The sequence below is a fragment of the Sinohyriopsis cumingii genome, chromosome 6 (assembly GCF_028554795.1).
Source record: "Sinohyriopsis cumingii isolate HCF-2022 chromosome 6, ASM2855479v2, whole genome shotgun sequence".
In the NCBI taxonomy this organism is placed as follows: Eukaryota; Metazoa; Mollusca; class Bivalvia; order Unionida; family Unionidae; genus Sinohyriopsis; species Sinohyriopsis cumingii.
The window spans coordinates 156,835,524-156,862,331 of NC_142966.1; the positions used below are offsets into that span (position 1 = coordinate 156,835,524).

Consider the following 26,808-nt stretch of genomic DNA (forward strand, 5'->3'; position numbering starts at 1 on the left):
TTGAGAAAAAAATGCGCTTTTTTTACGTTTTTTATTTTCATTTTAACGTTTTTAACATCTATGCTTGTATCCATGCAGATGTGCTTTATTCTAGCACATTTACCTTGCCATTAAATGCATTTGAAAAACTATGATTAATGCAGTTGTATCAGCTATAAATATACAGTTATAAGCCCATCCTCTGCTGTATGAAACTGGTGGTCAGTTCTAGCTTTGGAAGTTTTTTTAAAATAATTTATAAACCATCCCTAATTTGCAAAATTTATTCAGTGGTTCCCTGTCATATCATAGGAGAAATATGGTAAGCAGAGCCTAAACTGTCTAAAATGGCCACTTGTGGGAATAGTGACCTCTGAATTTGAGAAAGTGACTCTTGTACACTGTCAAATAGAGAGAAATATAAAGTTGGAGACTTACTAGCATCTGTAATTTAGGAGTATCAAAGCAGGTTTGACATGATGTACTTTTTACAAATGTTAATTTGTTACGGTAGTAATTGTTGTACAGTCAATGCTTACTACATTATGACATCAGTATGATGTCATAATTTATACCCAGTTGTATCTTAATGCTTTGAACTCTGGTAGAAATGAGACATACAGTTATGTGGTTGCATCTCACATCAACAGTTTTGTGACAGAAAATGATAAAGTCAAGGAAAGTATTGGAGATGTTTGGAAATCTTTGGAAATTTATGAACTAGTGTAAGTCAGTCATGCAGGCCTTCTGTTGTGGAAAGGTGATGCGATCTTGTTAACTCTGTCATGCTGAAAACGTTCACTCTCCAGAATGCCATTTTCTTTGGTGCATTTAATAAGAGGAATTTATGACCTTCATCCTGAGCACAATTTCATGAAGATGTAAATGATTGTTCAGCCATTATTATATGGACAGTTACCATGTTTACTCACTTATAAATGAGTCAAACTGCAAACTGCACAGACCCAGATCTGCCATCACATTATGCACTGGCAGATCTGAGCCTGTGCATTTTGTTAGGAGTAGTCAGTACAAGAAACAATATATGCCCTGATCTGAAGGTGCATTATGCTACAGCAGATTATGGTCTTTGTTTTTGCAGTTTGACTTGATTTATAAGTGAGTACATACAGTAGTGTCCTGATACTTATTTCCCACACTAATTTATGTAGTGTTGTTACTTGGGGATTGATATTCAACAAAATACAGCACAAGAAAATGGACTCAAAATGTTACATCTGTGTGATACTGGATTGTTTGGCCCCATAGTTATGTACAAATATAAGCTTTTAGCAAAAATTAAGGCCAAAAGAATGTTTCTCATTACACTTGTTTTAAAATTATGGCAGTTATGTGGTCTTTTATTATTTTAAAACATTTCCTATATTGTAATGATTAGTATATATATAATGTAGTAAGTACTGCAAAGTGCTGGTCAAAACTGGCTCAGTTAGAGGCTCAAATCAATTTGGGGATTTTTTTGGGGGGGGCGATCAAGAAAAAAAGTGCCAGGGTCAGCTGTGAGAAACAGGGATGGTCACTTGACCGGAAACATATTTTTTGTTCTAAATGCTTCAAGATATGCAAGTGATGATCTTTAAAAGATCCCATTTGATCTTCATGTAGCGCATCTCCAGCTGTACACTGGTCTGCCATTTTGTGATGGGTTAGCTGATCAGGATCTATGTTATTTGCTTGAAATTTTAGATAGAACAGATAGACTGTGCCGAGATATGTGTGTGCAGTATTTGTCAGTCGATCTGGGTCTACCATGTACAGTGTTCTCCCCTTATTTCATGTGAGCCTTGATCATGTTTGAAGAGAAGGAACCATATATTGTTTAATCCTCTGATAAGGATGGGTTCTAATTGTACACTATAAATATAGAGCATTACATTTGAGAAATGACATTATAATTGGTTGTTGTGAAACAGGAGCTCCAGAAAGTGAAATAAAGTTAAGTAATAACGATAGAAACAAGAAGACAATACCAATTTAATTGGGTCTATGACTATAACCACATTTCAAGAAGGACAGTGGTGTGATGAGGGGTTTTATTAAAATTGAGGGACAAGTGTATGAAATTTTATATCCGAGAAAATACAGTACCTGAAGTTTTTATTTAGTATGATAAAAGCAACAGGTTTAAAAACAAGTTCACAAGAACCAACTTGTTTCTTAATGTATGCTTGCTACACACTCCACACTGAGAAGCCTCCTTCTGTGTATTTCACAGTTGTTCTGGTTGTTGATTCTTTTGTATAATAACAGTTGTAATTTGTCAGCACAAGCACTTGGGTACTGTACATGTATATTGTGATCCATCTTATATTCCCAGGTAAAACTGATAATTTAGATACCTTCTCTGACCTTACCTTTTGTATCAGCTGAGATGGAGCTAGTAACTTTCATGCCAAATGATATTATCAGTGATATGTCTGAAGAGGGGTTTGTCTTCCTGTGGATTTTGTCTTTTTTTTTTTCTTTCATCATTTTTGCTAAATATCTTGTCGTCAGCACTGTGTAGCCATGATTGTGCTTATTTGCTGTTTACCCCTTTACAAAACAAAGATTAATAACAAAAACTTAATGAAAAGAACACATGATAAAACCAATAATTTTCCTTGCTTATAAGTTGTGTCCAGCTGCAAACAACATAAATTATGATCTGCCATGACATAATGTTCTATCAAATCAGGGTCTTTATTATTTGTACTACCAATTAGTTCCACATAGACCCAACTCTGCTGGCATATTATGCAGTTGGGTCTGGCTTGTAAGCAAGTGTATACAATATATGTTAAGGATTTTACCTTTTTACATAAATATTTTATTTTATATACCTTTTAGCAAAATTTTACATCTTTAGTGCTTGCATTTTTTTGAAAGGTTTATCTTCCAAAAGACTTTAAGAATTTATGCCTTTATAATTTTAGAATGTTACTTTTTATTGCACTATTATTATAGATTGTGCTGTGACATTAAACCCTACACATATTCTATTGCTGAAAAAGTAACCACCATTCAGTATTTTCCTCTAATTATGTTTCCACTCTAATTTAGCAATTGTTTTTTCACAATACAAATTTTCATAAAACAGTTGGTGGAAAGATGATGAATTAGCAATAATTTGAACTTGTGTAATAACGAAATCTACTTGGTTGTCAAACCATCAGGTGTTTCATAGCTAAAGGTTTAATTGGCACCTTGTGTGTGATTTTTGTGGTAGTGAATGACACACAGCTCAGCATGATTGGTCAATGGTACATCAACATTTTTAAAAAAATATTAGTCGTTAAGGTAATGTGTAATGTGTTGATTTGTCAGTTAGCGTTAATATTGAAAGTATAGTCATTTTTGTTTATTACATTATTACTTACAATTACATATTGGTCATTATTGTCACTTGCATAATACATAATATGATTTTAGGGATCCATTGAGCATCGCTTTATCTGTCTGTAGTCAACTGTATGTAGTGCATTGTATATTAATCATGATTATTCCCTGGTAATTTGGTGCAGAGTAATTGATGCAGTGAAGTTGATAATGGAAAGGTGTTTCACTTCCACATGATTGCAGTTATGTTATTTATTTTTAATTGAAAAACTCTTACCTGGCCTTTTTGTGGGTTTATATATTGTGTCAGGTATGTCATGAAATACAATATTACAGAGATCATAACATCAGTAATTTACAACTATCACAAGGAAATTAAGGGCTAGTTCTACATGGACTGTTTTAAAAAATCAATACAGATCTGGTTGTAACTTTTAATGTGCACGTGGAAATTAAGGACTGGTTCTACACCGACTGTTTTCTAAAATCAATACAGTTCCCGCTGTACCTTTGAATGTACATTTCTGTCATAAAAATACACCTGGTAGTGTTTTTAGACCTACCAGAGCAAACTTGTTCTTGTTTGAATATGTCCCATGCTTATTGGTTTTTCCCATTCTTGACTTCTTGTTTTGGGTTTAAGACCATTTTTCTGTGCATGATATGCTATACATGGTGGTCATAAAAGGTGGAGGAAGAACTCTGGGAAAACCCTGGTAAGAATCACCAGCCCAAGGCAGTCTTTCTAACATACCCACAAATGACCAAGCCTAAACCCTGACTTGTACAAAATTTTTGCAGATATTTATTATTAAAGATACATTTATCTCATATTATTAATCCTACTGCCTGCTTTTTTTTTTTACAATGCCTCCCACCCCCCCAGTTTTCCATAGGAGAAATATTATTTAAGGGTGATAATTGGATAAAAACAATTTGGATTCATGAGATCAGATTTAAAAGCAAGTTAGCCTGTAAATATGTGGTCCAGGTGCTGATGCACAAAATGGTTTTGTTCTGGCCCATTTTTTAAGACATTTCAAAACGATTGCTGAAGATGGCATATTAAGAGAATTCAGCTTGTTTATTTAGAATTTATGGCAACCCAATGAAATATGACTGCTGGATATTTATAGATCTGTAGAAAACATCCTGATCTATAATTGCTCCAGAGGTCTTAAGGGAGCGTGAAAGTATGTTGCTTGCTTTATAAGTAAAACATGTTCAGATAAACTTGCCTGAAGTGTGGGGTTATTCACATCTGTGACTGTACGAGTCAGAGATACAAATTTCATATTTCACCATGTTCTTAATGTGGTAAATGATGACTGTATGAGTCAGAGATACAAATTTTATATTTCACCATGTTCTTAATGTGGTAAATGATGACTGTACGAGTCAGAGATACAAATTTGATATTTCACCATGTTTTTAATGTGGTTAATGATGACTGTACGAGTCAGAGATACACATTTCATATTTCACCATGTTCTTAATGTGGTAAATGATGACTGTATGAGTCAGAGATACAAATTTCATATTTCACCATGTTCTTAATGTGGTCAGTGGTAAATGATGACTGTACGAGTCAGAGATACACATTTCATATTTCACCATGTTCTTAATGTGGTAAATGATGACTGTACAAGTCAGAGATACAAATTTCATATTTCACCATGTTCTTAATGTGGTTAGTTGTAAATGATGATACATAACTTGCTGATGTTCACTTTTTAAAAAAATTTAAATTTCATTTTAGTCAATTTCTGAGGTTGATGGGAAAAAAAGAGAGGGAAGCCTCATTAGATAAAAAAAAAATTTTAGGATAATATCTGTCATTAATTTATTGAATAATTGGGTCATTTTCCATTAAAAGTCATGAATGTGTTCATGAATTACCTCTTAGGAATATGTTATTTGTATGTGGTACTGGTGATTGTTTATCCCTATGTAATATAATATGTCTAGCAAAACCACAAGTCTCAGTTGATGGAAGGTTCATATGTATAATGCAATCACATGTATAGGGCTGAATTCACAATGAAGAACATGACAGACTTAGGCAAATTTGTGATGATTTTTTTACACTGTGCTTGTAGTTGTCTTTTTCATATTTTAGTGGGCCATCAGTAATTTGTTTGTGCCATTGGTGCGAAAGTCCAGCCTAGATGGAACTCTGATACAGATGTACCTTTTAAAAGCTTGAAATTTCCACTATTGCAGATCCTTGTAACTGACATAGCAAAGGAATCATTCAACATATTGTCACATCAGTGTGTACCTAGCTTCAAAGACCCAGATGTGCTTTTACTGGTTTTGTCTCATTTGCAAGAATTATGTTTACTGATTACCTGTTTTACCTGATTATGATTTATGCAGCAGAACTTGATGTGTAAGTTACATGGACAAGAACTTGCCTGAGTTCCAGTATTTCTGAATATCAGTTACATGAGTTATGTCCCCTGATTGTCCTTCCATCAGATTTAGGCTTCTGCAACATAATTTTACCGAAGATTGTTGGATTTTGATCCAATTTGGCATATAGTTTTATGCTGATAATACTTGATAGAGCTTGATTTCCATCATTGCATGACATTATTTAAAGGAATTATGCCCACCTGATTATCTGTCCTGCTGAATTTGGGTTCTGCAACATTACCTTACCAAAGATGGATCAATTTCAATTATACATTTACAAGACCTTGAATAAGTTCTACTTGTGGACATTCATAAAATTCATTAGGTAATTACCCCTGATTGTTCTCACTCCTAGCTTGGATTTCTGCAATGTAGCTTAACTAATGTTGGATTTCATCCAGGTTTGTCAAGCACCTATAGATTGAAAAGACCTTAAATGAGTTGGATTTCCAGCAATCCATTTCATCAGAATCCCTGTTCACCTAACTTTGGTTTCCCAATGCAAGTTCCTGTTTGAATGCTTGCTTAGTAAATTGTTGTGATTGGGGACCTTTTTTGATGCAAATGCAACTAGTAACTTTAGTTTTGTTTTGTTTCTGTGTTTGTGATTTATGATACATCAGCACTGATAGTTCTATCATGCTAAGGCAGGTAGCCTTGCCCAAGGATATGCCATGGCAGCCTGTTTGGTCTGATGATATGTCAAGATACATACTTGTTTGACATGTTAACCACTGTACCTGTACATAAATTGTATCGTTAGAAAATCTTTTGTCAGTATTCATCTTCTGTTAACAGAGACCAAAAAAATCCAATAATGTACATCACACAAGTGTTTAAGAGCATAAAATAAATAAAAGCACAGTGAATATGCAAAAAAATTAGTATCTTTGGTGAACATGATGTAGAAAATTATATGTTTACAGGATTTTTAGTTGCTAATTTATCCATGTAAGATGAATGTGAATGGTTTGTAGAAATCTGATGTTTCTAAAGTATACAGTTGGCATAACCAGAACTTGCAAACTGAGACCATGATCTTATAAGTTTTGCCTGATAATGCATACCATCTTTAAGTCAAACAGCAAACAACAGATCCTGATCTGCCAGTGCATAATGTGCGTGCAGATGAGGTTTTATGTTGTTTGTTCAACTGATTACTCCTAATGCCAGATCTGGGTCTGCAGTTTGCAGTTTGCCTTGACATATAAGCAAGTATATATGGTAAGTTGTTTATTTTTATTTATTACACCAACTAGAGATACACTTTAATAATCCATGTAATTGAAATGTCTACTGTGCTTTGACATTCTATAAGCAAGAGGTATATATTTTCTGCAGCTGTACTTGTACTGTTATATTTTGTAAAGGTGTAACCCCAGTTAGTCATTAAGCCATGGTTTGTGACATTATGACATTGATATTATGAGACCTGGTCAGATTTCATCTTCTTTGTGTACATGGTTGGGTTCAAACAAATACCACTTTATTCAAAAGAAATATACAATAGATCTGTACACTGCATGCATAAAATTTTGTAATATTATATGGCAATATAGCCTTAAGACTAGCTAAATGTTTTGTACATGCCTATAATCCTCCTTTTATTTGATATCATATCACGAACAGTTGCATTGATTTTTAATTTTTAATGCTACTTTTCACACCTCATTGGCTATATCATGCCAAGGATATGAGAGCTAAGTGCCCCATGGACACACTCTGGCAACTGACCTAGGCTGGCCTGAACAAGTACTGAAACCTGCAACCCTTGGATTACAAATCCAACACTCTACAATCTGTATAACCACAGCTCCCAATTGTATTAGAAATTGGTCTACTGAATCCTTGTCTCTTTCAAACATTGGTATTGAATTTCCAAATCAAGGATGTGAATGATATGAATGTTTAATAATTTCCACAATGCTATGGGGAGATATGATACTCTCTGTCATCCATCCATCTGTAGCTCTGTCTTCAAACTGGGAGGAAATTTAGCAAGCTAATGGTTCTAAGGTTGCCCAGCTGCAATGGGGAATATACATGTTGGGCTTGTTGTCCGGATTCAGAGGTCAAATATACATAAATTGCTGTGACTTATTTTAATATTTCTTAACCAGATTTTACATGCGTAGTATGATGATGCACAAGATATGTAGTGGATTTTTAGGGCATTGAAGTTAGCAAAACCCTATAGTAATAATGTCAGTCTATTTCATTTCCACAAGGTATTTTTACTTGAATGCAGGTTTATAATGATGAGACCTCAAAAGAGTGTGATTTCCAGGTTTCCATGACATCATTCACTGGAGTAATGCCCCCTGATTGCCTGTCCTCCTCAGTTTGGTTTCCACAGCATAACTTTACCAAGGTTTGTTGTACAGGCCTTTGAATGAGTTTAATGTTTGGTTTTCTGTTTCTTCATTTATATGAGTTATGCCACCTGATTCCCCATCCTCTTGATTTTGGTTTCTGGAGCATAACTTTAAACTTACAATTTCCACCCCACCTCCACTCCAGGGATATGTGTTTATGGGTGGGGGTGGTGGTGAAGAATGTGTCTGTTGACAGCTTTGGTAGAAGTTTTTTTTTCCCCCAGCATTTCTATCTCATTAACTCCATATCTGATTGACTTCATATTTAGAATATATCATCACATGGTATGCTTCTCTCGCATGCCCTTCTACCCAGCCATTGCGTCAAAAGTTATAATGTGGACACATTTTGTAGATTTTGGTTGAAGCTTTGCAATTACTATATTTCTGTTACCCCATTTCAATTTAATTTCATATTTGGAATATAATATCACATTGAAAAATGGTTACATCAACATGAAGTTTTGACTAAATGACTTCTTCTGATGCCTACTTGGTCTTAAATGAAAATGGTGCCATCTGACATGCCCTCAGGCATCCATTAAGGGTTACCAAAGTGACCATTTTGAAAATCGTATTACTCCCTCTATGGAACCAATGGTCATAATGACACAGGGTAAAGTTAAAAGATTTTGTATGATGTCTTCTGGGTCCTAAATTAAATCGGTGACTGTAGGACCTCTTGAAATTATTATTACTTCTACTCTTTTTCTTTGGTTGGTCATATTGACATGTTTTCTTTTTTAATACTAAAATGCTTGTGATGTCTAGTTGGTCCTTGGTCTGATGAATTAATTGACAGACATTTATTTAATTGAAAGCTACCATATTGAGAGATAAAATGAACATTTAGGGTGGAGAGTTCTTTTTTGACTTGAAGAAAGCTTATGACAGCACATAGAAGTATAGCATAATGAATTACCTGTTTATTAACTTAGATCAAAGAGTCCATCTACCTTTCTATATATCCAGTTTTCTGAAGGATATAAATTACAGAGCTAAAGTTGGTATCACCCTTGGTGAAAGCTACCCTCAGGATGGGTATACTTCAGGGCAGCATATTGTCTGTCACTCTTTTCAACAATAAATTTAACAACATAGTGCAGTGTCTTAATCCAGGAACTGACAGGTCATTAAATGTGGAGAACTATTTGATTTGCTATAAATCAAATGCATACTACTGAACATCAGCTACGGATATGCTTCAATAGAGGTTAGAAATGGTGAGGATAAAATGGGTTCAAATTCTGAAAGCCTATGTATTGAGGCAATAAATCCCATCATTTATCTAAGATGAAAGAAATTTACTCCTCATTGTACTACAATAATGTCCTCAAAACCATCTAATCATGCATGTGAATTTGTTTTTCAACCCAAATGCCAAACCCTGTATGCTCAACAACCAATTTCATTCCATCATTTGGCATTCAGATTGGTCCTCATTGAAAAGCAGCAAAACTTCAGTCCTTTCAGTACTGCAGATCTTTTTGTTCCTAAATTTCTTCCTTGGTTATTAGCCCCCTTGTCCCCAATACTATTTCATCTTTGCTAGTTCAAAACTCACTTAACCAGTTCTCATTTTTCAGAGTAAATTTAATGAAATCAGCCATTTTTTTCATAGTTATATGTCGCTGTACAGAGAGTAGAGCTTAATACCATGGCTCATAGGGTGATAAGACTTGGCTGCCCACTTTTAACCCCATAACTAAACCTGCTGAATAGAGCAAATATTTTGTGTGGCAATGAGTTTATCATAGCAAATAACTTCTGTGGCCTCTTTACTACTAAGTTTTAAAAAATGCAAATCCATTTTGTATAAAGCATGTCAGTGGAAATTAAAAGGCTGTTTACACTGGTGATATGCTTCAAGTTTTAGAATGCTTAGAGCTCAGATAAAGGACTTGTATATTATATTGCCAACATGTTCAACCCTGTACAGACTTGTAAGGAAAGTATTGTGGGTGATTTAATAGTGCATTCATAAAAAAGGGAGAAATTAAAGGTATGGTGAGGTTAATGTAGAATGGTACTCTAGAAATCTTTTGAATGTACAGTGTAAGGTTATATTAAATGTGGAAATTTGACAAAGAAATTTTTTTTACATACAGCAAAAATATTTATTTAAATTTCAAGATATATTCCATTTTATAACTTTCTCATTAGTTACTTTAGTGGGGATGTTATTGCAGTCTGTTCAGATGTAGGCATGTTTGTATTACTGAAGTCATATACTTTGCACTTTTGATAAGCAAAATCCAAAGCAAAATTGAGATTTAGTTTTTCTCCAATAAGAATGCACTTTCATTTTGGTATTACTATACTGTGATGGAATTAAACTATATTCAATTTCTATCCATTAATTCATTCATTTTATCCAAATATCACTTCATTTTCTACCTTTGTTAGTGGACTAAATAAAACTTAATTAATTTGAACCAAGACATAGACAAATACATGGCAGACAATGTTTTAATAAACCGTGTTTCATCATTGATTCAGATTTTACTACTCACATTCATTAGCCTTATTATCATTACTATTCCTTTATTTACCCAAGTAAGGTCAGTAATTTAAAAATTGATTAGCAAAAATACAGTGATGATCCAGTTGCAATAAGAGTTACCTGCTTTATTGTGCCGAAGGTCATGTTTTTACAAAACCATGTTATTGCCACACTTATAAATCTGACTTGTTAGGAAATTTTTCATTTTGTGAAATTTTGGTTTTTGTTGACGTTTAAGTGTCAGTGTTACATTTTACATTTTATTTAGTTTCTTTGTCATTGATGTATTTAGTAATGGAATTCAATGGATGTGTTTATGTTGGAGGGTACTGCTCACTACAATGGCCTGCTATTCTTACTCTGCTTTTGCACATTGCAGATCAGGCAAGAAATAGCATTCTTCAGAATTTTCATATACACTCATTTGTCAAGCACATTTTCAGAATGGTCACATACACTCACTTGTCAAGTACATTTTCAGAATGGTCACATACACTCACTTGTCAAGTACATTTTCAGAATGGTCACATACACTCACTTGTCAAGTATATTTTCAGAATGGTCACATGCACTCACTTGTCAAGTACGTTTTCAGAATGGTCACATACACTCACTTGTCAAGTACATTTTCAGAATGGTGACACGCACTCACTTGTCAAGTACATTTTCAGAATGGTCACATACACTCACTTGTCCTGTTCATTTTCAGAATGGTCACATACACTCACTTGTCCTGTACATTTTTAGAATTGTCAGAATTGACACATATACTCACTTGTCCTGTTTATTTTCAGAATGGTCACATACACTCACTTGTCCTGTACATTTTCAGAATGGTCACATACACTCATATGTCCTGTACATTTTCAGTATTGACACATGTACTCACTTGTCCTGTTTATTTTCAGAATGGTCACATACACTCACTTGTCTTGTACATTTTCAGAATGGTCACATGCACTGACTTGTCCTGTACATTTTCAGAATGGTCACATGTCCTGTACATTTTCAGAATTGTCAGAATTGTCACATACACTCAGATGTCCTGTACATTTTTAGGTGGAAGATAGAGATGCAGAGATAGACAGAATGAGTAAAATGCTGGACGGAGGAAGACCATCAGATGTTGTGGCCCTCGAAGCCCGCAACAGGGCCAATGAGAGGATGATCTCCCATCTTAATATTCAGGTAATGCTGCAATCTGATCAACTATGTTTTTCAATTCTCTTTGGAATTTCTTCCTCCCTGACAGAGGCACTTGCAAATGCCCAGTATGGAAATGCCGGCAAAATCAGCTAATGAAATTGTACACTAAGCTAAATCAGTAAGTTATGGCACTTGAGTTAGTCCAGTCTGACAAACATCAGTTGACTAGTACTAGTTCATGAAATTTAGTGTACTGATCTTATTCAGACATGTGTTTACACTTACTAAGATCTATAACATCAGTTTAGCTTGAATGTGGTATTGAGAGAGAGAAGAATGAAACTCACAAGCTTTTGTCATTTATTTCCTCATATTGTATTGCACTTAATTGGTTTGCCAGCACCTTTCTTCTGCTTACTGAAGACAATGTTTAATCTAACCACTGACTGTTGACTGATTGTACCACTTTTTTCATTGAGAGTCCATTAATATCAGTTATAACATCTATCTGTATGTTGAGGTAACTGCTCATCTGTCTACAGTTATAATGTAATTTCAACAAAAACCAGACTTGCAGTGACATAAAAGTGATACTGTAAACTACTAAAATGAAGAAATCATTGTGAATGTGCTTCATTTTGAACGAAACAGTCAGGTCATATTTACTATCAAACTGCATGTGCACTGGTTGACTTTTATCAGATTGTTTCAGCAGCATTGTTGATGCCAGTGAATAAGACTGATTTGTATATGCCAACAAGACCAAGGCTTGATGTAGGGGTTACAGTTACATTGTTATAATGCTACTATCCTTAAATTAAAATGGTGTCGCTGTAGCTAAGTGTTCAGTTATGAACACATTTGTGGAACAAATACATTCATGCTATGGGTAGGAACAAATAGGAAATAATTATCAAAAAATTACGTCGTGTCCTTCCATCTTGTTATTACAGTGGACTTTTTGGTTGTTTCCAAGTACATGTGTTTATTTTCTGCTATACATGCAACTTCTTCTGCACATGACTTAGAGATTCACAGATTTTATTTTGTAAGTTAATTTTGTGTTTCTTCTTTAGATATGTTGTCCTATTATAATACTTTAGGAGAACTGCTACAAACACATAAATCCCTCTCTCCTAGGCAAAACCTTTTACCTAAGAAAGCTTAAACTTACCTGCCCACACAGGTGGCAGCTATAGGGTTCTCCCCTTGATACTTTAACATGTGCAGAGTAGCATGCTTTCCCCTGATGAGAGACCGTACAATCCACCTACAAATATTTTGGAAGTTATTGTACCTTAAAGCAAGTTGGAAGTGTTTTTTCTTTGAAGGGAAGTATACTATATTTACTGTATGTTTTCAGACAGCAGAATATAATTATTTATTTGGTCATCTGAAAACATATTAAATTCCCTAATTTTGTGTCTGAAAACAAAGAGGGGAAGATAAATTTGCCCCCTCTTCCACTCACCATAATGACGTTACCATTAGCTCATATATGATGATATATATATACACTTGTATATTGACATCTTAAATTCATGTATTACAATCCATAAAAATCATTAGGTACTATACATGTATGTCAAAAATTCATGAATTTGAGTATAGATTACAGGTTATAAAATTCATTTATCAGTCACATCCCATTAGAAAACACAAATAACACGTATATAAAAATGGTGGTCCTTGTTTGATCTATATTCCACTGTCTACAAGCCTGATGAGAAACAACAGCAGTCACAATAAAAATCTACAGATCCACAATCTCTGACATGCTGCATCATGATGGAAGAGAGGATATCACAAAACAAAGGTCTGTTTGTCAGTCTCACACATTCAAAAGCTTTGACTGTATACCCAAAGTGGAATCTGTCATGGCTGAATCAGACACTATTTAAACCACTTTCAAGAGCTTCATTTGTTCACCTTTTATGTAACATCTGCTTTCTGCTCACTCTTGTAACAGCAGGCAGAATCAACAAAATACATGCTTTGTCAGAAACCTGAACTACTTACAGTTCCGATGGGCAGGGCCAGTGTCACTCATGAGGGCCCCTGCTTTCATTGCCAGTGGGATGGGCCAGTGTCACTCATGAGGGCCCCTGCTTTCATTGCCAAGAACAGACTTCTGCTCATGGGAAATATGTCTTTTGTGGTGAAACCTCTTGCTATTCAGGACCCTTCATTTAAAGGTTATCTACAGGACCAGTTGAGAGCTCTGAATTGGTACCTGGTTAAACACAGTTGAGACCCTTTCTGTTATTCTGAAAGATGAAAGGATGACTTATCAGTGCAAGCAATTTCATCATGGATACAGTGGATTATGAGCTTGTTACACATTTTACCTCATGAAGTTAGGGCAGTTGCAACAAGCAACGCATTCAAGCAAAACTGTTCCCTATGTGACATTATACAAGTCAGGAGATGGTGGTTAGAGTAAACTTTTCTCGATCTTCTTCATCAGAGATCTTCCATCCCAAAGAGCTCAGCTAAACATGGTGGGCAAAATCACAGCAGTGAAATGGGCTACAATCTCCAGAATGTTTGGCATCTTTTAAAAGATGTATCTTGATTACTTCCATTGGATTTATGGAAATAAATATTTCACTTTCATAAACGCTGTGACTCAGCATATGGAGTCAGTGCTCCTGCCAGGTTATGTTTGTAGAAGCTGCCTTACATACCTTAGCAGAAAGGGACTCTCTTGTCAAAGGATATTTAAACCATGCACCTCTTACCTATGTTCCTAAGGTATTATGATCAGGTAACATATTTGAAGAAAAAAACTATTTCAAGTAACTAAAAGGTTTCTTTGATATAATACTTACTCAATCATAATACACATACACCCTCCCAACCTACCCACAGTTGCATCCTTCTAGAGAGTGTGCCTTCTGCTCCATTAGTAACTGAAGTATTCACAGGATCTTTTACCATTCCATCTATAAAGGGGAGATCACTCAAACTGCTTCCTGTGATGAGAGGTAACTTTTAGCTTTCTTAGCTGAAAGGGTTAGCTTGGTAGGGTTGGATTTGCAAGGTAGTAATAGGTCTTCTAAGATATTATGATTGGGTAAGTATTATCAAAGAAACCAGTTTTACTAGAAAATTGGTTTCATTTCTTTTCCTTGCCGTTTTGTCAGCATGGATTCCATTGGTTTAAAATATAACTTTTATTCCTATGTGCAGGTACTCATTTCTTTTTATGTAGTTTTATAAGCAAATGGGTTTTTTAATGTGCATTTTGATAAATGAAACTTTATTGAAACTGTCCCAACAGAAATTAAATATTCTGCCAGAAGACACATGGCATTTTCCCATTGCGCCATGCTGTAAGTATTACTTTCTATTCTTGCCTCATATTAACATTTTATGTGCACTCCCTGCACTGGACAGACTAAAACAGTTTATGCTCACTGAGGACACATGTGACATGAAACACAGCATTTGGTCTAAATAAGTTTTAACATCAGGCATTCACACATTTTGCTTCTTTACAGAGTCTGATAATTGGATGATTCTCTTTCTCTTGGTATGGAGGGGCCTGTTCCCATGAAGTTGATAAGGTTCATCAATGATAGAATGGATTAGTTTTTGATGGAATAGAAAAGATTACTGCTTGTTTGTGCTAAATAAGGAAAATACTTAGTGTGGTTAAATTTATCAGATCATTGAGTCTAAGCATGTCATTACTGCTTCACTATTGCTGAACGGGAAATTTGACATACCATTTAAGCAGAGTTAACTTGCACATGCTTTTATACTGTGTATGTTTTGTGGTTTAAATGTATTGGATCATTTTGTTTGAGTCTGCATTATAAGTATTTCTTGATCTAATCCTTGGAAGGGAACAATTTCCATCTCAAATTGAACATTCACATGGTGGACCAAAAAACTGTTAACTATTAATCTTCGAAATATTTAATTGAATAAAAGTGACTGTAAGTGAAATGACCAAACAGTCAGTTACGATTTCTGTGATTAGGTTTTTTCTGAAATTCAATTCTGCACTGTTCCCTTTATTTTGGAATTCAGACTATTTGAAGAAAAAAGAGACCTGGTTTTGGGTGGACATCATGTGGATAAATTAGTCATTGATAGATATTGATCATTTAGCTTGTGATTAATTATGAAATTTTTTCTGATTGTCAAATTTGATCTGATTGCCAATACTAATGTCAACTGTCAAAAACCCTGAACTTTAGACTAGACCCTTGTTGTCTTGCTTGTGATAATTGATGGGAAGACACCAGTGTCTATTCTAGGACTGAAAATAGGGAAGGGGGAACTACCAATGGATTTGGAGGGAAAGGGTGTCATTTTCTAAACATAGGAGCATTTAACTAAGTGAGCAAGTCATGGATGGCAAAAATGATGCATAATTTCATGCATTTTGTTGATATTTTGACACAGTGTTATGAATGTCACAATTATGTATCCCAGGATAGATCTTGAAGGCAAGCGTATCACTTTACCAGTTGCTGCATCATCATCTATTTCATCATCAGTGTTAAGATTAAGTATTGAAGTCTTTGAAAACTCTTATATTATAGCTCTGTTGCAAACAATACCTAGAGTTCCATGGAACCTTGGTTATGTTCTACTTTGAGAAAGACGAAAATTATGCATGCCTCTTGGAAAAATTAATCAACACCAGTGAAACTGCAAGGTATGTTGCAATATGATTCCTTCAATGGTACACTCACCACAGTTATATGACTCATTTAATCCCTGCATTAATGAATTTTGAGAGTGGAGAAGAGTTTTCACGGCTTTTTTTTCCTGTATATTGGCTGTGAAAGAAAACACAGAATATTGGAACTTTTATGTAATCCCATATATGTAGAGATAGTGTTGTAGTGATAATTTATTACCGATGCAAATTGAGGGTTAAAAACTGGTTGATCTGATGAGTGGCATGTATAAATTCATGGTCTGTGATTCGATGAGTAGGAGAAAATTATTTAATTTGCTATTTCAGCCAAGGTGTAAATAACAAAACACCTGTTAATCATTTTCATGTTATGGGGAATAGCATGCAAAATAACAACCCTTTATAATCAATTTAACAGTGACAGGAAATCTGTCAGGTGTTAAGCTTCACCATCACTGTGTCAGGTTATTTCCAGTAACCAAGAGCCAATCAGATCAGGATAAGGAGCAACTTTCCTCCGTGACAGACTGGTAAAAAAAAAGGGTAACTGCTTCCATTGATGGAGGGGCCTAAGAGATGGAGCAGTGAATATGTTTGAGTAGCATCAGTTCAGATTTAGTAGGACAAGAAACTGTAGGGAGATATAAAAAAACTGAAAGGAATTAGCATTGGTTCACTTAGTGCTTATTGGGCATTTGAAAAACAATAAATGTTGTATGATTGTTTTCAAACTTTTTATTTGTGTTGTACTTGTACAGATACGTATAGGTGAAAAGATGTATATATTTTCAAAGGTATACAATTTTATTCAGAAAATAGTTTTCTGTACCAAACTCAGAGATAATTACAATTTTAAATGATTGGTGTTGTATGCACAAAAGTGATGGTATGAAAAGCTAAATACGGTATCATTATTCATAAATTGTGCAGTTTTTGTTATGTATAACTCTTCTATATTATCATGCCCTTCATTACAATGAAATTACAGATAGAATCTGGTACTACTATGGATCCTGTGACCAAAATCATACCAATTTAAAGGAAGATGGGTTGAAAAAAATGTGAAGGTAGTATTATATGTTCATTCATCTTTCAAAACACCAGTATTTTTTTTAAATTGTATCATTCCCACTATACTGTGGTTTGATATATTGCACTGTTCTCATTATATCATGATTCCATACATATCATAGTTCTGACTACAAATCACAACACACACACCGACTACAATGTGATTTGGTAATTTATGCATTCAGAGGTTATAAAATCCATCTGCTGCATTATAACGAGGGAGATCTGTATTTATATATTATCATTAATTCATTAATTAGTCCACCTAATGAACAATCAACAATTAAGCAATTTTTTTTCTTCAGATTGACTTCCTGCAGCAAAAGAACAGGGAGATGGAGAAAAAGTTGCGTGAGTCCCTAGTAAGCCGAAGTGATTTGGAATCTGAGATGGTGAAATTCAAGAAGCGGAGCACAGAGTTGGAACTTCAGCTTCAGGATGTTGATCGGCTTGCCAAAAGACTGGAGACTGACAAGGAGATTGTAGTGAAGACAGCAGATAGGGAAATGTTTGAGGCTAAGGTATTTTTGGCATAATGTATTAGTAAGGAATTAAAAGTTTAGGTTTCCTGAGTTGATAATCATTTTGATGATACATTAATTATTACTATGAATAACATAATTTGTGGTCTTTCAAGTCCACAGATGGCTTAACAGACTCCTGCAGCGTTAAAAATAATAGAAGTTTTAGCTTAACACCTAAGAACTGTTTGGATGTAGCATGTCAAATGAAGCTGATTTTATCCAAAAAAAGTCAGGTCACAAGATACAGTACTTATTTTCATTTGATGTTAGTGTAGCAATTGCTGCTTCTGTCAAATGTGAAATCACAACATCATCTGAGTATGCTTAGAGAGAGAGCAGAGTACTTAAAACATGATTGATGACAACTCCAGACAAGTGCTCATGTTAACAATAATTGTAGAGTCTGCATGTATGCAAATTGGCTGTTTCTTCTGAACTATCACTACATGAGGCACAATTTGTCTGCTTCATTGCACAGTTTTGACTAGAATTGTTAGGAAGAGTGCACACTTTGTCCCTATGATGTGGCATTGGACTGTACAAATGCATTGTACTTTAGGTAGATATTGAAACATGCTATATAGCTTAGAAGCATGCTTTCAGAGAGGTTAAAAGGAAGTGTTTTAGTCCCTATACTGTATTTAAAAAAAGAATGTCATCTTGAGTAATTGTTGCCTTTGTTATAATTCATATATTTGTAAAAGTGTTTGTATTTAAAAGACATCTGTATTTAAATGTATTGCTACCCAGTTTATTTATTGTAAGCTGTCAGAGTTTGTGCACTGAGTACTTCTTAGATACAGTGCTAGTAGTGGCAGCCAGATTGCTTTGCTCAATCCAGATTGATAGTACTAGTCCATCGGACACAGAAGGTAAAGCATCAGGGTTTTAATAAGAAATGAAGTAGTAGGAAGAATTGCAAAAGTAATTGTGGGGGTGGGGGGACAAAATCAACCACTTGTGGTCCTCAAGGCAGTGACCCTGGTTTAGTATATCACATAAAGTTAGGCTGTCTTTGCTTGATGGGAAATTGTGAAATTTGTTTGAAAATAAGTTTTGTATTTTATATTTTTATATAAAATTCATATTGATAATTAATATATTGGTGATTTTTTTTCCTGATCATCTTAAAGGTTCCATTTTAATTATTTGGGAAAAAAAAGTTTCATATCAGAATCATAAGGTTCATTGATATTGAACCAATGCAGTATTTTTATAATTCTTTGAAAAGTTCCTAATTACTTACCTGACAAAAAGGTATATAAAACAAAGTTTCAAAAAAGAATCATGCGAAAATGAAAGTTACAAAAAATAAGGAAAATTTTGATTTGAAAAATAAAATAAAAAAAGTGAAATGAACGATAAAAATAATCAACTTTAGATGATGATGTATTGTGATGCAGGCCAAGCCCTAAACAAAAGATGTCATAGGTACAATTTATGATACTGTATATGTGCAGAAAATTTGGGAAATTATAACTTATAATAAAGATTTGTTTCTAAAAGAATTGTACAAAAGTAGACTTGCTTTCAGTAAAATGATTAATACATGCCACCTATAATTGTTGTAATGATGTTGAATTTTATGTTCATCATGTGGTTTTATCATTTGTATTTAGGTCGAATGGTAAGCAAAAATGTTTGATATGTTGATTGTCATATATATGTTCATATATTGCATCAGTCAGCATGTCTTATTACATTTCTGTTTCATGCCATTTACTCCATAATACATAATTTATGGAACTTAGTGATGATTTGTTATAAGCCACTTTCAAATTTTTATTTAGCCAAAAGTCAAACATGAACATTCCTTACTTCGTTATTAGTACATGGTCACCACTCCAGATCATGATCTATTGGGTGTGAAAGGTTCTTTCTGATGTATATTGTTTGTTTTGGAAACCTCTTACGACCATGCAGAATTTTAAAGAGCACATGCCATCTAGAGTATAGAGTGATATGTATCAGATAGAAGAGGATTCTAATCTTGATTGGATGAATCATCTCAAGTGGAATACAGTATAAAACTTGTAAATTGAACTTTTTTTGGAGTTGTAGGTGGTGATTGGCTTCTGTTGAAACCCCTAAAGCATGTTTTTGCAATTTACTAAAAATACAAGGGAACTGTGAATATATACCCATGCCAAAGCAAAGGGCCATTTAGCTGTAACACATTTGCATTGATAGAAGACGATGTTGCCAAATGGCAAGCAATTTTACCTTGTATGTATCACTAAGTTTCACTGTTCACTTTTCAATAGTAAATTGGAGTAAGAGATATGTATTGTTTTTTTTTTAGAATGAACTGGAGAAGTCCAGGTATGAATTGGAAGATCTGGATATGACAATAGCGCAACTCAAAGCAGTAAGTAAATAACTTCTAGTTACTTTTTTATAGAGAAAGTTTTCACATGATTTAATAACCATTCTTGATTATCTTGCTTAAATTTATTGCCCAACATATTGTGGGTGATTTTTAAATAGCATGCAGAATTGCCATCAGCCTACCAGTCTGATGCCAGCTAATTTTGCAATAGTCTTGGGCATAAAATGAGTATCCAGTCCATCTGCCAATTTGATTTTTATTATATCATGTAAATTTAATTTACAAATCAGATAATTTGTGATATTAAAAACGAATTATAAAAACCAAGTGAAAAATAAATAATAGTGAATTTTTTGTGATGTGCACCACTGATCTGGTTGAGCTGGGAAGATAAATAACCCACATATAGTCTGTGTTCAATAGAGGCTTGTATCTCCTGTTAAAAACTCTTCAGCATCTGTGTAATGTCTGATGTATGCTACTTCTGATAATAACATCAACATGTGGGTGTAATTGGATGCCTCAAAGTCTAAAGCATGAGACACAGCCAATGAAGAGGGAAGAAAAACTATTCAAAATGGACAAAACATTATCAAAAAAGAAAAAGATCTTTTCAAAAATAGCTAAGTTACAGAATTCACTTGGTGTATAGAACCAAGATCCATGCTAAGACTTCGACAATGCTGTCAAAAATTCAGCTTTATTCTGCTGACATGGATGTATTTGAACCAATCCAAGCAGTACACTGCTGAAACACATTTTTCTGCAGATCGAATTTCATGGGCAGCTGTACTTTGGATGCCAGAGCTTCATTTTGGAGGCTGGGTCTAGTTTTGTTACTGTTATTGATGACAAGGCAGTGGATAAGAATCCTGAATCATATTCATGATTAGAGTGGTCATGAATGGTAACAAGTGATTATGATGCCCGACTTCTAGATGAGTTGTGTATAGACCTGTATCAGCTGGACAGTGAGCATCATTGTCCTGGTCAGTAAATAGTGGCCATGGTGTGCTGAATTTAAAATGTAATCATTTTGACATATGATGTAAAGTTTTCCTCAGTTTCCCTGTTACATGATCTAAATAACCTTAATAATGTCTGATGTTAATGTCTGTATGCATTTACTTCATTTTGAATTATTGTATGATGAAATGTAGGACCTATTGGTTATCAACAGGACCAGTAGCATTTTCAGGTTACAGGTCCTGTGGGTTTGCACACTGTTTTCAAGCATGAAATATAGTGCGGAAATTGATTTTTCTGTAACTTACAGAAGACTTCTTGCTTACTGTAATAAGTAGGTTGTTACCAGAAACATGCAGTCTTTGGTATAATTTTAAAATGTGTGATAAGCCACTATTTTTGCCTTGCCTCACAAAAGCCAAGACATAGCATAGCTGTGACAATATCCAGCCAATGTTTGGTTACATTTTTGTTAAAGGGCAGAATTTTGTGTTTTCATCAAAGGACATCATCAGACTTTACCCACAGTTGCATCAAGATGGATGGAGTTAATCTGATAAATCAGTTCACATATCTGTATTGGTATGTATGCAGTTTGGGGTATGATCTCAGCAATTCATAAAACATTTCCAGTATTGCATACAGGTTTATCTGTAGCACTTGAGTGTACATATTGACCTTTCTGGACATTGATGGCATTTCTTGCTGTTCCTGAGTTATAGTCAGTTGTAAATGGGCTTTAGGTGATCAGTACAGCATACTTGTGTATTCAGTCCTTAAATCAATTGTCTAACAATTTGTAAATCAACATGAAATCACAATACCCTATAATACATGTTGACATTTTGGATCACCAGGCTAGATTGGTAGGTATTAAGTTGTTCCATCAGATCCACCACTCAGATATGACTTTTATTCGTTTTAAATATTTGGTTGTTTTGGTCATGTGATTCAAGCTTCTATTCAGATGATAAATCAGTCAAAGCCTGAGTCAAAAGACAAAACTACCTCCAGAAAAATGTGTTTTTGATATTATGGAACATGCTGTTCACATCTTCAACAGGCCTTTTCATCTGACTTATTCAGGATATGTGAGAAATATCAGTAAATGTCTAAATTGATTGATATGTGTGCAGTCACATATTGTTGACAAGTCTGTCTGCAGTAACTGTAATGTTTTATGAATGGACGAAATCATACCCCAAACCACCAGCATGCAAATACAGGAAGTACATTGTGAAGTCTTTGGTTGTTAGTTATCTCCATTCCCACTTTCAAACCTATTTAAGGGGAGATTTTTCTTTGAAGAGGAAATTACACAACATTTCTTTTGTTTTAATGATAACACAATAATGCCTTCCAACTTGAAGTGAAGAGATGAAATTGGTAATAAGATTTTTTAAAAGTGTTAATGCAGTGCAAAAAAAGTGGTGTAGTGTATAGTGACAAAGATGAGTCCTGCATCTGATCAGATGGAGCAGCCTGAAATGGTCTAAAACGTTGAATTAAAGTCACTGATAACTAACAGGTAGTCTTTTTGGAAGATTTTTTTCTCTAATTCTTATCAAGTATGAGAATGTCAGTCGAACAGATGATAAGTCAATGTCTGTAATTTGCAAACTGAAAATAAAACTAATATGTAAACATTTTAAAAGGCACCATCCTACCACTGGCAAACCTTATAAAGATGAAAAGACTATCAAGTTGATATTTGTGTCAATAATTTATCGTATCTTAAGCTGTGTATTGTGAATCATATTGATATGTGGCAGAGGTTTATCATTCCACCCCAGCTAGGAAGCAAAATCCCTGGAGAGATTGAATGTCAAGGGGCTAGAAGGTCAAGATCATAGAGAACACATATTTGAGTTTTAGGTGGGTGGTCACTGGTTTAAGTTAATGAATTTGGCAGTACTGTCTGTTATTGTCATGGATGAAATGACATCAGGCAAATTAAAAATGTATACCATAAATACTACCACTTGTGTGGAGGTCAAAATGTCAAGGTCACACTGGTCAATCTCTTATAATTTTGGTGGGGAAAAACTTATAATGTATCTATGGATAAACTTTAGATTTTTAACCAGATTCACTCACATACTTGGTGTATCCTAATGGATGATGGCTCCAAGTGTCAAAGGTCAAAGACACAGGGTGAATTCGATGAGGAGAGGATGGGGTTTAAGCTCACCTGAGTTTATGGTATGGCCCTGCCTCTGTCATGCATCTGGTCATTAGCAGTTGCTTGCTAAAACTCTGGAATACATACTTCTGATCCGATTATGTCCAAACTATGAGTATGAGTTCATATCAACAATATCTAAGACAAATTCTATAATGAGTGAGATCCATACATATTTTTGAGGTGATCCTGCACCTAATAGGTTGACCTTTTTATTACTCTGGAGGCCATATTTCTTCTCCGGTTTCTATCAGACGTGCAGTGTATGCTTATACCATGAAGATCTCAGATGAGTTCAGTAATAAGCAATATCAATACAAATGAATCAATTGATATTGCATCTGATTGTCTGGGCATGTTACCACTTTGGAGGCCATATTTCTTCTCCAGTTTCTATCAGACGTGCAGTGTTTGCTTATACCATGAAGATGAGTTCACTAATAAGCAAGATCAATACAAACGATTTAATTGATATTCCATCTGATTGTCTGGGCATGTTACCACTTTGGAGACCATATTTTTTATCCAGTTTTATCAGTTAAAAGGTCAAGGAAGGTTGTTTAGTGATGCATAACCAAGGCTGCAACAGGATTGTAATAAACAAGACGATGAATTTGCAGATTTTCTATTGCAATAAAGCGAAGTAAGTTTGAAATAAAATATAGTATTATTTTTGGTAGGGTAGATATAAATACCAATAGCTGTGCACCTACTTATGAGGCTACCCCTTTACAGTTAAAAAGTATACCTTTAACATTGATGGCCTTTTCTAAGCAGGGACAGAAAGTCAATTTTAACCTCATCAGACCAATAAAATTTGATGCAAGATCAATCCTAAAAAGGTATTTATAAAATACTCAGCACAAGAAGCACTGTTATTGTAAGTAGTCAGTATTTATCAATTACATGCAGTTTTAGAGATTTTAAGGTAATTGTAGTATTCTCTTCATTTCCAGGAAAATCAGCGTTTGGGAAAAGAAATTGCTGAGCAGAAAGTTCAGTTACAATCCAAGCAGGCTGACTTCATACGGCTTGAGGAACTTTGTGACCGAGTCACTGAGGATAAAAAGAGACTCAGTCATCGTGCTAACAAACTCATGGCCAATGGTATAATAACTTTTCTTTATATTTAATACATGATGGCATATGATAACATCATAGGCTTAAGGTCATAGCATAAGATTTGTTATCCCCTTGCACGTACAATTGCAGTGGAATAGAGCATTTTGTTTGTGCATTAGTATCCCAGTTTGTTCAGTTGTTCATTTATTCCCTTCTTAGTGTTCTCCACCCACCAATATCTCAGATCTCAGATCACTTGCCTTCATTAAAATTGATATATAACTCTACTTTGCCAAAAGAAGATCATTTTGTTCTTGCTTTAGGGACTTTTGTGTTTTCAGCTGTTTGTTTCTTACACCTCCAATATTTTCGACTCCATTTCATCTACTTTCATGGAAAATGGTATATGGTCCATCTCAGCAAATGTAACCCAACCATACCCAACATTAGATCAGTTTGATGCAGTTTGCATGCTTGAGTAAGTTACTTTCAATTTTTCATGTGTTGCGGTCTCAGTATGGATGGGGATGAGTGGTTTAAGGTGCTTGCCTTTCCAGATCACTGACATTTCACCTTTATCAGCATGGGTTTCGGTCCTGAAATTTTGGTATATATATATATTTATATATGTATGTATATATATATATATATATATATATATATATATACACACACACACACATCTCAATAAAAGTAACTCAACCATATACATTTTTGGCTCTTTTATGTGTTTCAGCCAGGACATGTCCTTGTAGGATTGCACAAAATAGACATAATTCCTGCAAAAAAAATTGGTTTACTTTTTCGAAATTAACACCTAGAAAAACAAGGTGCATTTTTTCAGTCTGGTATAGATGCACCAACCAATCATTCAATACCCAAATTCTACAATTGCGTTTATGAAAATGGAGGAACCAACCAATCATTCAATACCCAAATTGTACAATCGTGTTTATGAAAATGGAGCAACCAACCAATCATTCTATACCCAGATTGTACAATCGTGTTTATGAAAATGGAGGAAAAGCATCTTCAGTTTCACTAGTCACTATGCTCATGTTATGAATCTATCCTCCTCCTTTCTCATATAACAGTATATTCTTTATATCTCATAATATTACTTTATAGGAATGTTTTTTATTACATGCTGTTTAAACATTGTGTTCAGGGTGACTGTCATAGCAACAGTGTGACTCTTTACCAACTTGTAAAACCTATTGTTGATGTCTGTAGAATGGCTGAATTGATTTTTTAAATAAAATTTTGTAAGATTATATTATTGGCCTCTTAGCAACTAGGTTTAGAGCTTTTTCAAAGGTTTTTATTAACAATTTACCCCATGTAAATCGAACTTGGCAGAAGTGTTTTTTTTTAGGTATCCATCATAAATAATTTTTAGTTCTTTTGGGCAAAGGCTATTTGTGCATGTCATTGTCCTGCATCCATTGTACATCATATTTGCTGGTTTTTACCTATAAAAAATCTGTTATGCCAGTTTCGATCAAGCTTGACAGGAATGTGCATAAGTGCATGCTGCGCCAAAGGTTTCCATAGCAATAGTGTTGCTTTTTGAGCAGCAATATAAACAATCCATTTTCAACTAATGATACCCGTAAGTGCTTGAACAGTTTAGATAAGACTTGATGGGAATATTTCCTTGGCGCTGTTAAGATTCCGGTCTCCCCAGACAATAGTGTGGTTTCCTTAGCAAGCAGGTGGAAAACCTATTTGTTAGCAGATAAAGGTGTCATAATATATTCTGTTGAAGGCAAGATTTTGTGTTCTCCTGAACTCTTGTACAAAACACATGGGACTAACAAACATTTTTGTTATTAAATACTAATCTGACTTCAGAAGTGTCAGGGTATTTTTGCTGCATTTTCTTGTATAGAAACTGGAATGTTGTCTCAGTTGCAAACCATAAGCATGATTTTTGTATGACTATGTTGTTGGTTTAGGTATTTGTGAAGTTTTGATGGCCTTGTTGTTAATGGTTTATGTGTCAGTGAAGTTTTTGCATTTAAATTTGTTTCTCTGATGCTGTTGTATGTACAGTCAATGGCATTCCATTGAAGATATTAATTGCACTCTGACATTGATTTTAGATCAAAGATCTTAGCTGTATTGGCTTGTGTGCATAACACAAACAAAGATGAATGGATTTATATTAAGCTCAGTGTGGATATATTAGAAGAATACCTTGAATTATCCTGCATAAATAACTCTTCTTTTTTTTCTTTCATAAAAATATTAATGA

General features: G+C 34.4%; 1 protein-coding gene across 3 annotated transcripts in view; it reads left to right on the forward strand.

The window, feature by feature from the left end:
• The window catches only part of LOC149798346 (centrosomal protein of 135 kDa-like), a 105,527-nt gene that overhangs the window by 32,944 nt on the left and 45,775 nt on the right, over positions 1-26,808 (forward strand). For 2 of the 3 annotated variants that reach the window (XM_089963490.1, XM_089963493.1), the window contains 4 exons: positions 11,674-11,802; positions 17,794-18,009; positions 20,315-20,380; positions 24,446-24,596. In XM_089963490.1, the coding sequence (XP_089819616.1) occupies positions 11,674-11,802; positions 17,794-18,009; positions 20,315-20,380; positions 24,446-24,596 (562 nt within the window). Of the gene's footprint in view, positions 1-8,013; positions 8,108-11,673; positions 11,803-17,793; positions 18,010-20,314; positions 20,381-24,445; positions 24,597-26,808 lie in introns of those variants that run through there. The other variant, XM_089963492.1, reaches the window with a different exon arrangement.